General features: G+C 33.2%; 1 protein-coding gene across 2 annotated transcripts in view; it reads left to right on the top strand.

Moving 5' to 3' along the window:
- Positions 1–18,840, top strand: part of VPS13B (vacuolar protein sorting 13 homolog B (yeast)) — a 561,763-nt gene that overhangs the window by 236,873 nt on the left and 306,050 nt on the right. For both annotated transcript variants that reach the window (XM_004679695.2, XM_004679696.2), the window contains exon 24: positions 15,782–16,002. In XM_004679695.2, coding sequence (XP_004679752.1) covers positions 15,782–16,002 — 221 coding nt within the window. The remainder of the gene's footprint in view (positions 1–15,781; positions 16,003–18,840) is intronic.

Raw genomic sequence — 18,840 nt, 5'->3', positions numbered from 1 at the left:
CGTTCTTATGTCTAGGTCTTTAATCCACTTCGAGTTGATTTTTGTGACTGGAGTGAGGCAGTGATCTAGTTTCATTTTTTTGCATGTAGTTTCTCTGTTTTCCCAGCACCATTTGCTAAACAAACTTTTCTTTGTTCCATTGTATCTTCTTTGCTCCTTTGTCAAAAATTAGGTGTCCATAAACTTGTGGGTTTATACCTGGGTTTTCTGTTTGAGTCCACTGGTCTGTATGTCTATTTTTATTCCAGTAACATGCCAGTTTTGACTATTATGGCTTTGTAGTATAGCTTGAAGTTTGGGATTGTAATGCCTCTATTTTGTTTTTTCTTAGACCTGAGGGTTTTGGCTATTCGAGGTCTTTTGTTGTTCCATATGAATCTCATCAACATTTTTTCTATTTCTTTGGAAGAATGTCATTGAGATTTTTATTGGGATGGCATTAAATCTGTATATTGCTTTTGGCAGGATGGCCATTTTGAAGATGTTAATTCTCCCGATTCATGAGCAGGGGATGTCTTTCCATTTCATGGTGTCTTCTTATATTTCTTTTAATAATGTTTTGTAATTTTCTTTGTAGAGGTCTTTTACCTCTTTTCTTAGGTTGACTCCCAGGTATTTGATTCTTTTTGTTTTAATTGAGAAGGGGATTTTTTTTTTTAATTTCTGCTTCTTCTGATTGGTTCTATATAGGAAAGCCTCTGACTTTTGTGTGTTGATTTTATATCCTGCTACCTTGCTAAACTGGTGGATGGTTTTGATTAGTTCCTCTGTGGAGTTTTTAGCGTTTTCCACATAAATTTACATATTGTCTACAAATAAGGATAGTTTTACTTCTTCTTTCCCCATTTGGATTCCTTGTATGCCTTTTCCCTGTCTTATTGTTCTGTCTAGAATTTCCAATGTTATATTGAAGAGCAGTGGCAATAGTGGGTACCCTTTTCTTTTTCCTGATCTCAAAGGAAAGGATAATATTGGCTGTGGGTTTAACATATATTGGAAAATAATCTTTTTTCCCTGAGCTGTAGGTCTAAACAGTGTGCTCAAAATATCCAGTAAACCATGTTGTAAATATATGTGCTATCATCTAGGCTTTGGTCCATTTACAGAGCACAGGCAGATTACATTTAGCAGAATTCTAGGATACTGAATAGGATCATTGCATAACTATAGGATATTCTGAATGGTAAATGAGCTTTGGACTAGATGTCAAAAGCTGCTTTAGTCCCAAACAAGAGACTCAGCCTTCTTTGGATGCTTTGAAGCTAGGCCTTGTCTTAATCTCTAGCTATGCAAATCCTAGATAACATCTTCTTCCAATGAGAAGCTATCTCAAAGATCTTGAAAATGTGTTGCTTAAGGCATATAAAAAAATGTTAAATATTCTTTATAATCAGGGAAATGCAAATCAGAACCCCCAATGAGATACTACCTTACATCAGTGAGAATGGCACATATCGAAAAAAAAGAAATATATATATATATATCAACAACAAATGTTAGAGAGGATGTGGTGGAAAGGAACTCTTCTACATTGCTGGTGGGAGTGCAGACTGGTACGAGATCACTATGGAAAGCTGTATAGAGGTTCCTCAGACTTCTAAAAATGGAATTCCCATAGGACCCCACAATTTTGCTCCTAGGGAGCTACCCAAAGGACACAAAAGCATTAATTCAAAAAGATACCTGAACCCCTATGTTTATTGCAGCACTATTCACAATAGGTAAAACCTGGAAACAGGTTGCCCAAAAAATAGTATCAAGAAGATACGGCACATACACACAAGGGAATAACACTCAGCAATCAAAAAAGATAAATCCATACCATCGGCAGAAGTAAGGATAGAGCTAGAAGGGATCATGCTCAGTGAAATAAGTCAGAATGAAAAAGAAAAATATCAGATAGTTTCACTTACAGGGGAGCCAAATAAAAATAGGGGAAAAATAAACAATATAAAACAAAACAAACAGACAGCTATAAACCAAAGACATCCTGTGGGGGGGGGGGGTTGAAATTACGGGGGAGGAGCAAAGGAGACTGTGGTGATGGTGCACAGGTGAATTAGGGGTAGAAATTCTATGAGGTCTACACCTGAATGGGGGAGGGAACATTGTTTTAAAATGTACAATGATGTAAAAGATATATAAATATATAAATTTTAAAAATAAAAGAAATATGTTGTTTAGTAGCCACCTACATCAGTGACCTTAGCTTAGAATCTTGTTAAATTGGTGATACCTTCTGGATCAGCACTTGTTGCTTTGTATTGCATTTTTATATTCTGGTGATGGCATTAACCTAATTAACCGGCCTCCTTAAACCTTATTAACCAGTTTCTGTTAGTTTTAGAATTTTCTGTGACTTATTCCCTTCTCTGTCAGCCTTTGTACCATTGAAGAAAGTTAGTACCCTACTCTGGATTGAGCTCTATTCAAAACTCTAAAATCTTCTCTCTATTAGCGATAGGACAGTTTTTTACTTTCTTACGCATATATTCATTGAGGTAGGTCTTTTAATTTCTTAAATTAGAAGACCTACCTCATTTTTTTTTGCATTTACAACTTACCTATTTTGCTGAAGAGACCTGCCTTTCCCCATTTCTCAGCTTTTGAGGTATCTTACAAAGTATAATTATGTTATTTAAATTAAAACATGGTAATTAATCTCTTGTAGCATTATTTCGCCTAACTTCAATATTGTTGTGTCTCAGGGACCACAGAGGCTTAAAGAGAGGGAGAGGGATGGTTTCCTTTATGATATCTTCTTTCCATCTGCTTCAACATCTTTACTGTTTACGCAACAAGTTTTTGTGTCTCAGGGACCACAGAGGCTTAAAGAGAGGGAGAGGGATGAAGAAACAACTCAGAACACATAAAGCATATATGTGCTAAATATTCTCTCTTATATGGTCTTGTATGGTGGGTTTATAGCTTCCTAAAACAATTATACTAGTAATATCAAAGATCACTGATTGCATCACTAGAGTATATATAATAATAATAACAATAAAGTTTGAAATAAATGTGAGAATTACCAAAATGTGAAAGAGACATAAAATGAGTACATACTGTTTGAAAAATGGTGATAATAGGTTTGCTTGAAAGGATTGCCACAGAGTTTCTAATTGTAAAAAAAGAACTATATGTAAGATTGCATTAAAGATAGATAAAATGGGTTTTTCCGATACGTTGATAGCCTTTTGATTGTAAGCGGCAGAACCACGTCTAGATAATTCACACATAAATGAAACTTAATGATTCCTTGTTTAGTCAGAGTATCATTAAAATCCAACCAGGAAAAAAAAAAAGTATAAGAACAATATAACATTAAAAAAATAAAATGCCACCAGAATAAAAGTAAAATGGGTTCTTTTTATCTGTGCCTTAAAACTTTCTCAGTATGCTGAAATGTTCTCCAGAAATATAGACTTGATTTCAGTAAGACTTGAAATATAATGTGTATCTTTATACATGAAGTAGTCACGTGACATACCATTTTGTGGCTATCTTTTTTTTTTTTTAATATTTAAATCCATACTGATTTTTTTTCTCTTATCATTCATTGTTCTGGTTTCCTTTATGATATCTTCTTTCCATCTGCTTCAACATCTTTACTGTTTACGCAACAAGTTTTTATTTGCAGTCACAGAGAATAAAAATTTGAACTCTAAATTTAGACATACATACTGACTTCCGTTACTGAGGGGTATTGTGTAGTAAAAAAGAAAAAAAAATTAGTTACTTTTTCAAAATGTTGTGAGAATTAAATGACATTATGAATAAGCAGTTTAAAAATTATGTGTCTTATAGCAGGTGCTCTCTAGAAGCCATTAGAAGTGTTAATCTCTAAGCAGGATTTCCAAATGCGTGACCTGACTTGCAGTGCAGTCATTTACCAAATAAATACATTTTCCCTTCAATTTTTCTCTGCTAAGTTGATGGAACTATTTATGGAACCTTATCTTTGAAAAGGACATAAAATCTACTTCTTTTAAAACCCTTAATAAAATTCACTCACATAAAATCATGAATAACAGAGTTTACGGAATGTTTCCTGCTAAGGGACAGAGTGGTACTGGTAATTCTGTTTTAAACAACTTTTAGATCTCTAATGGCCTCTGACATTTTTGTACTTTTGGTCTTACTTAGCAGCTCTGTAATGAGTTTTCTCTCCTTTACTCTTTTCTCTCACTGTTTGATCTCTTTACCAAAGGCCTTTCAAATTCTCCCTTTGTTATGCAGAGTAACTTATTTTTGCCTGACCTTCTTTGCATGTTTCTGTCAATCTTTGGGGGAGATTTTAAAATCCTCCAAGTGACAAAAAGGTACTGAATAACTTGCTTGCCTATCTCTCCTGACCTACTTTCTTCCATTCTCCATTTTCTAGGTTTTGCCCAACCTCATGTGCAATAGTCTTTTCTGTGCCTTTAAATACACACATTTCTGTCACATCTGTGAGCTTTAGCATATGCTGCAAATGTGACTTCCTTATTGATCTCTCCAGACTTTTCCTTCTGTTCCTTCAGGCTTCAGAGTATTTCATTTGCCAGGGCCCCCTGCTCTTGACTGCCATTGTGCTTGATTCATCACTTTTATGATCCTTATCTAAATTTTAATTACTTCTATTACATATATTATTTCCTTCCTAGGATAAAGAGGGCAAGAAATTTACATGTCTTGTTCATGTTCTCTTCTTATCTCACACAGAGCATGGCACAAAATAGCTTAATAAACAAGTGTAGAGTATGTTGTTCATTAAATGGTTATGTTTACTAGGAGAAAGAAACTTTAACAAAATGCAAAATTAACTTGTCTTCAGGTGCATAAACAAATTTGAAAAAAAAAATCCTAGTCTTTATGCTATTAAAAAAAATTCTCCCTCACCTTGTTCCCCCAGCATTACAAAACTGGTAAAGAGGATGAGCAGGAAGTGTTCTTATTAATAGATATGAGGCTCTTGTACTAAATGTAGACTTCTAAAGTTCAGTATCTTGGGAAATTGTTGAAACATGTCATCTGATTTCAATTGCCGTGGAAGGGGAGAAATGATCTCTAATATAGCCAGATCCAATCTGTGTAGGGTGTTTAGGTCAAAATCAACATCTTGAGTTTCATTAGGGAGCACTTGCATTGAGGCTTGCAGATGTAATTTGCCACATCCAGCTCACACCTCTGAGCAGATGGGTTTGTATGCTGTGCTTAGCGGAGGTTTGTTTTTTCTTCTTTGAAAGAGTTGCCTGTGACTTTAATAAAATATTTTGACAGAAATGGAATTCAAGATCATTTATAAATTAAAATGTTGCTATTGTTGGATTTAGTGAGTTTTAATAGAATCTGATGTGAAAAATTTTGAGTATCTATGAAAAGCATAAGGGCTAATTTTTCATATAGTTCTGCTTCACCTTAGTGGTTTATATGGATTGTTCTACTTTAGATTTTAAAAAATCATAGTTTGGTTATCATAATTTTCACTTATTCTAAAAATGTTGATAGACTTTGCTGTAGTTCCTTAACAGTTTTGCCATGTGTTTGGCCTTTAACCCTTAGACCATATGTAAATGAGATTCCTTGGGGAAAAAATTAAGTTTAGAAAGAATTTTAGATTTGTTCTTGATGTTATTTTTTAAATAAATCTCTTAGAAACTATCATATGTGTATTGCAAATGAGATTAAGCCATTGAACTGAAGTTAGATGTAGTTACCATAATTGCATAGACATTATTTTTAGTAACTCATGTCAGATTTATCTGGCCATATGTTTAGCTATGGATTCTTTGTTGTTGACTTGTTTTAAACTCTGCTTCATTTAAGTAACATTGTTTTACATTGTCACTGTATTATGGGAATATAGGATTGCCCATTCCAGTGATGTTGCCTTAGTGCTTGCACCACAAACATCAACAGCCCACCACCATAATCCTCTGTGCACCCTCCCTACTTTGTGCTTGTCTGTTCCTTCCCTCTCTGTCTTAGCTCTCTAATCTCCTTTCCAAGGGTAATTTTTGAGTTTGGCTTTATCTGACCCTTTGGTTTCTATATTCCACTTGTAAGTTATACTATCTGGAACTTGTGTTTCCCCTTCTGACTAATTTAGTTTTGCATAATCCCTTCCAGTTCCATCCATATTGTTGAAATGGCATGATTTTATCTTTTCTTAAATTATAATGTTACTTAAACTACATCTTCTTGATTCACTCATCTGTTTGGGGAACTTGGGTTGTTTCTGTAGTTTGACTATTGAAAATAATGCTGCAATAAACATGGGTGTGCAAGTTTCCCTTTAGATTAGTGTTTTGTGTTCTCCAAGTAGATACCTAGGAGTGACATTGCTGGGTCGTATGGTAGATCCATTTTTAATCTTTTGAGAAACCTCCATACTCCTTTCTATAGAGATTTCTATAATTTATATCCCTATCAAAAATTAGAACTCCTTTTTCTCCATATCCTCACCAATACTTGTTGCTACCCTAATAAATCTTTTTCAGAAGGGTCATTCTCATAAGCATGAGGTAATATCTCATTGTGGTTTTGAATTGTATTTCTCTGATGCTAAGTAATGATGGACATTTTTTCATGTGCCTGTTGGCCATCTGTATTTCTACTTTTGAGAACTTTCTATTTAGCTTTCTACCTTTTTGTTTAATTGGATTGTTTGTTTTCTAGCAAGTTGTCTGAGTTCTTTTATAACTTTGAAATTAGCCCTTTGCTAGATGTATGGTGTGTAAATATTTTTTCCACTTAGTTGGGTCTCTGTTTTATGTGGCTGCTTTTGCTGTTCAGGAGCTTGTTAGCTTAATGTAGTCAAAAATTATTTATACTCTCTCTTATTTGCCTTACTACGAAGATTATATCTGTGAAAGCATCACTGAAAGTTATATTGTGAAGCATTTTACATTATTTTAAAAATGTGTTTTATGGTTTCAGGTCTTACATCAGTCTTTTATTCACTTGAACTTACTTTCTGTATATGTGAGATACTGAATGAGTTTAATTATTTTATACATGGTCATCCATTCATTCCAACAGTACTTATTGAAGAGGTTTTCCTTGTTCTACTATATGTTCTTGGATCATTTGTTGTGTATTAGCCTACATAGGTGTGGGTTTATTTCTGTGGTCTTGATTCTATTCCATTGATTCATGTGTCATATTGTTTTAATTATTATAGTTTTATAATATAGTTGAAGTATAGAAGTATAATACCATATTTTCCCTCTTTTTTGGTCAGTATTAATTTGGATATCTGGGGTCTTTTGTAGTTCCATATGAATCACCATACTGTTCTATTTATTTTAAAAATGCCATTGAGATTTTTACAAGGATTTTAATGAATCTATGTAATACTTTGGGTAGGATAGTCATTTTGATTATCTTGTTTCTTTCAATCCATGACCAGGAAGGTTCTTTCCATTCCTTTAATCAATATTGTTTTTTGAAGGGGTGGGTACAGGTCCTTCGTCCTTTTCCCCCATTTTCTTCGAGATATTTAATTTTAATGTATTTTTGGTGTGATAGTAAATGGATTCATGTTTTTCATTTCTTAACACATTATTTGTATAAAGGAAGGTAACATTTTTGCATATTGATTTTATAACCTGCCAGATTTTGTGATGTTTAAAATAGGAACCTGTTTTTATTCCTTATTTGTCAATTTTGCTTCCTTTTCAACATATAAGCTTATTTTAAACTAAAAACTAGTATGGCAGATATAAATATGTTCTATTTTTTTCTGTTCACTTTTTAAAAATAACCAGTATAGGCTCCATAGCTCAATAGCACATTGGACTTCTAGAAATAACCAGTATAATTCACATTGCTTTAAAATAGTAAAAATGTATTTTTTTAATGATACTAAAGATAAAATAGTGTCATTAAGAAAAACTTTGTATTGAGATAATTGTCATGTAATGTTTGTAATGTTAAGCTTAAGTTATACAATGTGTTGTTATGATAAATTTATATATTGCAATTGATTGCCACGGCAGTATTAATTTATAGTTCTATTAAGACATAATTACAATTTCTGTTTTGTGTTGAGAACATTTTAAGTTACAGCTGCAACTTTGAAGTGTGTAATGCAACATTACACAATCAACTGCCTTTTAAATTAATAGAAGAAATGAGAAATAATACATTTATAGTCTTTCCTATTAACCCATCTATTTATTATTATGTGATATTCATTTTTTCCTCTTGTTCAAATGGCCTAGAGAATTTTTTTTTTTTTTTTTTTTTTTGGTCCTTAGATTAAAGCAGTTTTGCTCCCAGCTTCACGCCCCTCGTTTATCTGAGAATATTTTTATAGTTGGATTGTGGTTTCTCTGTATACAACATTCTTGGTTGAAAGTTTTTTTCCCTGTATATAGTATTCTTAGTTGACAGTTTTTTCCTTTAATTATTTGAATGTCATTTTTCATTGTGTCTCAGCATAATTTCATATAACATTCAACTGTCAAATATACTAATTTTCAAGTGTTTGTTATGATTTATTTTTCTGTTTTTGCTTTTGAGGTATTTTTTTCTTGTTATTTAGCTTTTAATAATATATCTACATATACCTATTTTAGTATTTATCTCATTTGTGCTTTTATGGAACTAACTGGATGTATCATTGTTACTTGCTAATTTGGATATTTTCAGTCATTATTTCTTAAAATATTAGTTCCTCTTTTCTCCTCTTGTTTTTTTTTTTTTTTTTGTTTTGTTTTTTTGGTTTATGTAACTTTGTTTTTAGGTTCATTGTTTTATTTTATTATAGTTTATTTTTACATCACTTTGTGCCTTTTTCCGTCTCAGTTGTAATTGATAATGTTTATGCTGTCCTCAATCTACTGTTGAGCTACTTGTAGAATTTTCATTTCATTCATTATTATTTACTATTTTAAATTCTGATTTGGTTCATGCTTGTTATTTTATGGCTTCATTTGCCTTTTAAGACTATCGACTTGTTACCATACTTCCCTTTTATTTTTAAAATTATTCAATTCTTTGAACATTGTTGGTTTTATTAGACTACCTCCAACATATGTATGTGGACATTCAGACCACTTTTGCTGCCTATTTTTTTGTAGTCAGCCATACAACCTTATTTCTTTATATGTCTGACATCTTAAAATATTTAACAATTTTGAAGTGTGTGTATAGACTGTCCATGTAAGTGTTGATTTATTTCTGTAGCCTGTGTCCATTTTTATTCTATACTGTACTATTACGATTTCTTATATGTTTATAGTACAGTGTAGTATATTTATCTTTTATCTTAGGATTGCTTTAGCTATTGGGATCACTTCTGTTCCCAAATTCACTTAATTTCAGTAATATGCTGTTTATTTAAAGGATGCCATTGAGACTTTGATTGGACTTGTGTTGAATCTCTGTAATGAGTTGCGTAAAATAGCCATTAACAAATGTTAATTTTTCTAATAATCAATAGTGAATATCTGTTTCCTTGCATGTGCTTTTTCTTTTAAGATAGGTCTTTTACCGCTTTTGTTAGTTTATTCCTAGGCATTTTTAAATTTTTCATGCAACAGTAAATGGGATAGTTTTCTTTCTCTTCTAGTTTGTGTGCTTGTAAAAATGCAAGTGTTTTCTTGTAAATTTATTTTGTCCTTGGTTTTGTTTTTAGTTCAGTTTACTGGGTGTCACTTGTGTCTTCTTATCTTAGTGCTCAGAAAAAAAAAATCATACAGAAACTGTTTTTAAGTAAGGGCTTTGTCCTCTACTATATGTGTAGATTGATCTGTATGTATACAAGGTTGTGCATATAATGTTCTTGCCATGTTTGTATCTGCCACACATTTACTTTTCTTCATGCCCCTGTGCAGGTAATATGCACAAATATGCAGTCTTGGCCTTACTTAGGAATGTATCCATTTCTCTAAGTCAATTGTGCAAGTGACCCACCTCAGCTAGGATTACTCTAGCCTTGTAGTCACATTTGTAGGATCAGGCTTGTGGAGTTCAAACAATACTAAGATCATCATTTCATGATAAAACTGGATATATAACAACAAATCAAGTGACCTGTCTTTGACCTTGACACCAGTGCTTCCAGTTTTTGTAAACTGCTTTACCCTGGAAGAACTCCACACAGAGCAAACTGTGAAGACAGATAAGGTCTTATACAAGAATATTAGAGATTAGTTCTTACCCAGTATTTATAATTTTAGAATGTAAATGCTTTTTAGATTGTTGTATGCCTTTCTTTTTAAAAAATATTTTTGCTGAAATACCTATTTTTTAAAATCAGTTATATCCAGGTTTATAGTTTATTTTGGGAGACAAATTTTTGTGAACCTCTGTTGTTCATAAGTATATATCTCACTGATGCCCCTTTGTAAAAACCACTTCATATACAATTAGTTTTCTTCATACTTAGCGTGTAAGGGGTTGCATTTCATTATTTCCTTAGTTTAGTCCCATTAAGGAATGAGGCAACATGCTGTGTTATGATTTGTACAAAAAGAATAATAACCCATGACTGCTTTACAAAGAAGACTGTGTGTGTGGTCCTCACCTAGAATTTTAATCATTTTCTGTACACACACTTTGTACACTAAGACAAATATATAGTTTTATACTCTCTTGGATTCTCAGTTTCTTCAAATGAAGGGCAACTTTGGCTTATTGCCACCGTTTTGACAGTTTAGCTTTTCCTCTGAAGTTCCTGCAAATTTCGGGGAATAGATTACTTCTTGTTCTTATTGATAATTGTAAACTTTCATAATTCCTTAAATGTCTTTACGCTTCTTATAGTAGCTGTTATAGACTTTACTATTTTCCTGAATGTTATTTAATTCTCTTCTCTAATTAGCATACAAGCTGTTATTACTTTTAATGAAAGCATTCACAGATTCCCACCCAAGCACTTTCCCACTGCAGGGCATTTGCACTTACTGTTCCCTTCTACACTTTTCTTCCAAATAATCTCATGGCCCATGTCCCTGCAACAGATAACTTTATCAGAAGGCTTTGCTGGACTGTGCTTACATTAAAATGGCCATCACCTGTTCAGTTACTCTGCTTGGTACTGGAGAATACTATTTAACAGCTAATTACTAGTTTATTATCTTTCTTTCCACAACTAGAATGCAAACTCCATGAGAATATTGTATTTATATTGTTAACTAACCTGTTCCTACATTATGGAATAACATCTAACATGCAGTTTTTCATTCAATAAATTTATGCTGAACAAATGAGTCTAACTTACTAGCAGCAATCTTTTTTGTTTCTTGGGTGTTTAGGACCAAACAATTTATATAATCCATTCATCTCACTTCTTCCCTTCTTTCATCTTTTTCCCCTTCTTTCCTCCCTTCCTAAGACATTTTTTGAGTAAACATTATATTGTATGCACTGTTTTGAGGAAACTTCATCCATTATAGCCTCCTTATTTAGCACCCTTGTTGGTTTAATAATCTTAATAAATTAACAAAACAACATCTTAGTTGTAAAATCCAACAGAAATGTCATGTTGTTGGTTCATTCCTTTTTGAAATTCTTTCATAACTTTTAGGTAACCTCCCTCTTTGGTTTCCTTTCTGTGGTTCCTTATCATTTCTGTTGAATATCATTCATGGCTCTGTTTTCTCTACTCTTTCCTTAAATATAGATGTTGTCCTTATTTATAGTTTCTCTGGGCATTCTCAGCTATATCTATATTTTGGTCATGATTTGTTCAATGATGGTTTATAAATCTATATATAAGAACTTCTTTCCTCATCTGTCCCATTAATGTTTATAAGGTGATTCACTTTTTCTTCAACTACATGTATTTTTTTCTTGTAAGATAGAATTTTTAGAAAGGGAAAGACTGATTGTCTTCCCAGAATATTGAACCCTACCATGGATGTTCAAGATAAGAAATTTGTTGTGTACGATTAGTCTGTATAATTAGTCATTGCCCACTGATCCCAGTAATAAGTGTAATTATAAAGTTTTCATGTGTAACTTAAATAGTTCATTATCTTTTGCTTCTAGTGTTATAACACTGTCTTACTGATTGTTTTTTGTCCATAAACTCTGTCATATTCACTCTTTTTCACAATTTCATCTGAATTATATCAGTATTATCATTTTCTGTGGAATTGTCTTATTATTTTCTTATTCATAATGTTAGGGTGAAAGGGTGTCCTGAAAGAACTCTACAGATACAGATTTTGTGGATTCCACCCCCACTGCAGACACAGAAAGGACGAATTCCAGCAACACCAAAGGGAGGGCTGCTAGGAGCCAAGGGCAGAGTGAAGCAGCCATTTGGGTTGTCTTGGATATAAAGCCAGACATGTTGGACTGAGGCACTCTCTATCTCTTTTCCCCTCATGGCTGGCAGCTTCCCCTCATTGGCTCTTGATCAGCTTTCAGTGTGCTATTGGGATTCCAAGTCAGTGGACAAGACTAGTTAACTTGTCTCTCTCTCTCTTTCCCTGGGTTGTCCCCCCCCCCCTTGTAAATAAACCCTTTATTGATCTTTTTGTGTGTGTCTGCAGTGCAGTGGAATCTTAAGCACACTGGTGAGGACCCATAGACAGGCAACCCAGCTGGGCACAAAACTGTTACAGGGCAACCCACTGTGAACTGTGTTGCCTGTCTGTGAATCCTAAGCTGTGTGCTTATGATTTCACTGCAGACACACACAAAAAGGTCAATAATAGTCAAAAATATTTTACTGTCTTACAAGGGAAAAAGAAATGGAGCAACCCAGGGAAAGACAAAGATACATTTAACTAATGTGCCTACCAGTTCCACTGATTTGGAACTCCAGTAGCACACTGAAAGCTGATCAAGAGCCAGCCACGAGGCTGAGAGAGAGAAAGATCGAGAGAGAGAAAGAGAGATCGAGAGAGAGCTCTCAGCCCAACATGTCCTGCTTTATATCCAAAACAACCCAAAATGGCTGCTTAACTCTACCCTCGGCTCCTAGCAGTCCTCTCTTTGGTGTCGCTGGGATTCGTAATTTCTGTGTCTGGAGTGGGGGTGGAGTCCACAAAACCTGTATCTGTAGAGTTCTTTCAGTACATCTTTTTCCCCTAACAATAATATAGAGGTTCCTAAATAGCAAGCTCAGTCTTTTTGCTTTATTTTTTTCTTGTTCTTTAAACTGTTTGAAAATTTATGAATTCTGTCAGTAGTAATTCTCTCTAAAATGAAATGTTGATGCATTTGAGCTTTCTAATTAAAGTAAAAATACTAGTCATGAAGGTCTGAATAGAATATGGTTCTGGAATGTCATGAACATTTGAATACATTTTAGGGAGTTCCAGAAATATTACTTCACTAGTGATATAAATACATAAGGTAATTTTACTTTGTTTTATGTACATATCTGTGTAAGTGTGTACAAGAAATACTTGTGCATGCATTGAGTTATATTTTGATAATTTTTTTAATAGAAATTGTAGGAATTTTGTCATTACATCTTAAAAATCCCAGGTAAATTCTAGGTAAACTATACTTTTTAAAAACAATCTGTGTGCTAAGTCAGTGGGTATAAAGCATTACTTTAAAAGGTTCTTCTTAGTACTTAGGATATGATACACACTGTTTTATTGGTCTGATTCCAAAGCAGCAGCAGAAACATTTATCTGAGATAGCACCAACATATTTTGAGATTTTTAAAAATGTAACTAATTTCAGTGTGGAGCTATTCAGACAGCATAACCACCAGTTAGCATTTCTTGACTAACATAAAATTTGAAAAACTATATATAGCTCACTACCAGTTTTAAAATATGTAATCTGAAATCACTCCAAAATATTTTAAGACAAATTTGGCAAAGTCTTTATTTTGTAAATAGCATGGAACTTTGTGTAGGATTTAAAATAATTTCAAAATTAGTTACAGATGATTTAAAGTTTCTTTCTTGGGGGCAAAATATTTTAAATCTTAAGACAGCAGAGTACCATGGTGCTGACCACATATTATTATGCAGTTTTCATTGTTTCCAGTAAGTTTTGTGGACTACTATGTAGCTAGATTTATTGTATTATCCAAGTCTCAATTTTAAAGTTTGGTTTTATAACTATATTTGGTCAACACATTTGGAACTTTCAAACTTAGGAGAATCTACTCATTAGCATAACTGAATGTCATAACTCAAGTGCATGCTTAGGCTCCTTTTAAATGTGTTTACACACACAGAGACACACTCAGTCTACTTACTCATTTGGCATTTTTTTAAGCACTGAAAACCACAGAATTAATGTAATCTTGGTTCTCATGCTGTATGTCCAACACTAGAGTGAAAAAAAGAAGATAATAAAGCATTGTCAATTGATTTTTTGTTCCTTTGTATACTGTATTTTCTGAATTATCTCCAGTGAAGTACTACTAGTTTCTCTAATTAGAAAATAAGCATTTTTGGTTGTTTTATAATTGTCAAGCTACTTAAAAAGAAGTCTATGTTATTCTTTGTATATTGACAAGTGCTAATGGATGTGCAAAGTCAAAAATTTAAGACACAGGAATAATTTTCCACCAAATTGCCATTTCAATAATGTTTATAACTTTTGTGAACATGTTTATAACTTTTGTGAACATACTTTTAACAATTATTTTATAATTTTATGTCACAATAAAAATGAAAATGGTTTTGTCACATAAATCTGTTAATTTCTGATAAGAGAATAAAATGAAAAAGGAAAGCAAATTTTCTTTTAATACTAAAATTTATGAATACTTATCTCTTACCAAGTATGTTTTATACTATGAGAATTAAAAAAAGAAGATACCTAAATCATAACACAAAAGCCTTATTTACATAGGTCCTAAGTAGAAGTCAGAAAACTGTTTTTTAATTAAATACCCTCATAATACTGGTGCAGTGTTGCTTCCTGGGGTGGCAGTGTTTGGGGCAGCGTGGGATGAGGCAGATTATACAAAATCCATCTGGAGTAATGAGAGGCCTAGAGGATAGGATCCATTACATCCACACAGGGGTGTAATGTGCTGCTCCCACCCAAAGGCAGTCTCATATTTATTGACATCACAGACAAAAGTGGATCAAGTAGTAGGGCATGTACATGAGTGGGGGATGATAATGAGGATGTAAGTAGGATAGAGTAACAAGGGGATATTGCCTGGGGGGGCTCCATTATTCCTACTGGTCTAAACTTGTTATCTCTGTTCTACTATCTGCCTGCTGTTTTCATCAGGCACTGCTTTCAAGTGTGTCCCTTATACCAGGATTTTTGCCAGTAGTGAGAGGCTCCCTGCATGATCCTACACTTAGCTGACAAGCAGGAACTCTGGATACCAAGACAATATCCCCAAGATGAGAAGGGCCAGGGATTCCACAGTGCAGATACTTATACTTAACTATGCCAAATTGTTTATTTCTTCTTGATCTCATCTGTCTCTAGTCAACTTAATACCATACAAAGAAGATTCCATTTTCTTAATTTAACATGTTAGTGGTCTACAACATACATGGTTTAAAAATTTACGGAGTATAACTCAGTAGGGAAGAGAGAGTTAGAATAGAGTCAGAATTTCTATATTTTTCACATTTCTATTTTTATTTCATTTCATTTCCATTTTTGTATATTCTATAATATTACTGAGATAGCAATATGCTACAATAATATAAACACTTTTGAATGTTAAATTTTAAGTTGAATCTAAATTTTTTAGCACCCTTATCTCTAGGATAACATATTTGATTTATAATTTTGGCATGTTAAATGTTTTATATTTCAATTATAGGCAACAGACATCTTATTATTGGGTGGCAATTAACTATATTTTTATGTATGTGCTTTTTTATCCCCATTATGCCAGGTGATGCTTTCCCTTGGACTATCAGCTTACATCATTTCAGCATATATACACTCTTTGGAAAGCAGGTGACACTTTGCCTAGTGGAGCCTATGGGTTGTACTTCTACCCTAGCAGTTACGTCTCAGAAACTACTTGCTACAGGACCTGACACAAGGCATTCATTTGTTGTCTGTCTCCATGTTGACCTAGAGTCACTTGAAATAAAATGCTCCAATCCCCAGGTTAGTAAATTTTATTTATGAAAGGAAATTTAAAATACTGTGATTTAAGAACGATTGTCATTCATTCTGTTGAAGGATTTCCCTTTTACTTTGTGTCCTAAGGTATTTTTAACTGGGACATCAAAATCAAAATGTTAGATTAAGAATTGCCTTAACCACTCAGGTTTTGAAATTTAAACTCATCTGAAAATGCAGCATCAGTGCATCTTTTCACTGATGTAATGAAATCAATTGTAGATGTAATGAAATCAATTGTAGATGTAAAGTTTTTAAAAGCTCAAGACCCTCTTTACTATCAGACTTGATTGCTGGTGATCAAATATATACTCACACTCACACTGTCACTTGGAACTTCTTTGACTCATCATGTAATTTAAAAAAAGGGTAATGTTTACTGTTTCATTAAAGAAAATTTTATTAATCTCAAAACATTTAAGTTGGAATAAGCTAAATATGCTTATTCTGCAATTTTACAATTCAGTGTGATTCAGTTCACTTGAATTTGTGCAAATTGTTAATTTTATACAATTGTTTGTCTTCGAATAAATTATATATGCTTTCTATATAGACTGTCCATAGGAATACTACTTGAAGTTAATTTTAAAACATTTCTTTTTAGAATATTATTAAATTTCACAATGTTGATAAATCTATGCTTAGTCTACCATTAATGATTACAAGCCTATTTTTATGAAGTTGGTTCAAATATGATTCCATATTTTATAGTGAATATATTCATTATTGGTTTTATCTTTTATCTCCTCTCTGCCTCTTTTTTTTTTTTTTTAAAGATTTATTTATTTATTCATACAGAACTGGGGTACAGGCCAGAGATGCGGAGGGTGAGAGGATTCACCAGAGACAGAGTGGGGAGCAGAACAGGCAGATCAACAAAGTACACTGCTGAGGGGAGCAGCGGGCGGGTTAGGAGAGGTCTGCCACGCCATGTGGACTCCTCCGGGGCAGGCGGGAATCGAACTCATGCGGAAGTGGCTTAAGCTTCTCAGTGCTGTGCTTTAACCCGCTGCGCCACCAGGGAGGGCCTCTCTGCCTCTTTTTACCTACCATCTGTAATAGAGTACACATTGACTTATTTAGGAAAAAGATTGGACCTGTCAATTATTCATGATGACCTTAGTATAAAAATGCATGTAATTTGAATTATAAAAAGATGCCTACATTAAATGAACACCATCAAAGAAAACTAAAATCTCATCCTTCATGATCCCTGTTTTATAATAATATTAAATACTTTTGAACAATATTAAATACTTAATGGCCATTTGCTGTTCTGTTTGACCCATAATAATATAAAAGAGACTAATTATGAAATGATTTACCCTCTCTTGAAATATTTTTTTGAGTTTACTCCTAGTAGTTGCTCAAAAAACATTTCCAAAAGGAGCTATTATGAATTGAACTGTGTTCTCCCTAAAAAAGATTATGTTGAAGTCCTCCTAACCCACATTATTTCAGTTTGTGACTGTCTAGTAATGTTACAGAGTTAGTGAGGTTGAAATGAGGTCATGTAGGTGAGCCCTAAACCAACGTGACTGACAAAACATAGACGCATATTGAGAGTAGCTTATGAAGATGGAGCAGAGACTGGAGTAATCAGCTACAAACCAAGGTATGCAAGAACTGCTGGATGCCACCAGAAGCTAGGATGAGACAGGAATTCTGTTAAAAATCTCAGAGGAAAGATGCCACTACTGATACCTTAACTATAGAGTGGAACCTCCAGAATTGTGATTTAACAAATTTCTCTTGTTTCAAGCTACCCAGTTTATGGCACTTTTGGATGACAGTTCTAACACACAAATTGTAGACAAATGGCTTCATCTTTTTTATATACTTTATCAAGCAAATTGTTAAAATGGGAAGCATAAGAGATGCAGTCCTAGCATAGGAGAATCCCACTTAAGCCCACTCACCCCAGTAATTATTTCTGTGTACTCTAATAAATAAAGCAACATTAACAATTGTCTATCATACAAATGAATGTTCCCAACTTGTTTTAAAATTACAAGAGAGCTTTAAAACACATGTAATAATTATGAGGGGAAAAGTAAGGATACTGAAAAGGGGAAGAATTCTCAATGGAGAAGTACAAAATAGAAAAAGAATCAAATGAAACATCAAAATAGAAAATAATACTTGAGAAAGAAAAATATCATACTATATGAAACTTAGGTGAGGTTCAGATAGACAGAAGTGTGAATCACTGAATTTGATCTTAAATTATTAAATTTGATAAACAGAGAGGGTAAAAAGGATCAGAGCCTCAGTACCTTTGAGAAAAATGTTTAATATGTGTATTATTGGAGAGCTAGAAGGAAAAGAGAAAGATTATAGGCCTGAAAACAATAAATTTATTATTGCAGAAAACTTCCTGATTTTGGAAAAAAAGAGATAAGCTTTTACATATCCAAGTTCACCTTATCTCAGGCCTGTTTTTCTTTGTGGTAAACTCAAAAGAAACCATGGTCAGATACATTGTGACTGGAATATTGAAAACTAAAGATAATTTAAAAAATTTTTTCAAAGGAGCTATAAAAAAAATGTGTAGGTTTACAGTGATTTGAATGAGTACAGGTTTATCACTAAAAGTCAGAGGGCAATAAGAGAAATCACAACAGATAGCAGAGAAATACAAAATTTTATAAGAGACAACCATGAACATCTTTATGCATCAAATTGAATAATCTAAAACAAATGGACAAGTTCTTAGAATCATATAAATGTCTGAGACTGAATCAGGAAGAAATAGAAAACCTGAACAATAAAAAGCAAGGAGGGGAAACAGTAATACAAAATTTTCCAAAAAAAAAAAAAAAA

The sequence above is a fragment of the Condylura cristata genome, unplaced genomic scaffold, assembly GCF_000260355.1.
Source record: "Condylura cristata isolate star-nosed mole 26May11 unplaced genomic scaffold, ConCri1.0 scaffold00009, whole genome shotgun sequence".
In the NCBI taxonomy this organism is placed as follows: Eukaryota; Metazoa; Chordata; class Mammalia; order Eulipotyphla; family Talpidae; genus Condylura; species Condylura cristata.
Note: the sequence above shows the minus strand (reverse complement) of the source record. Positions and strands in the feature narration are given on the sequence as shown.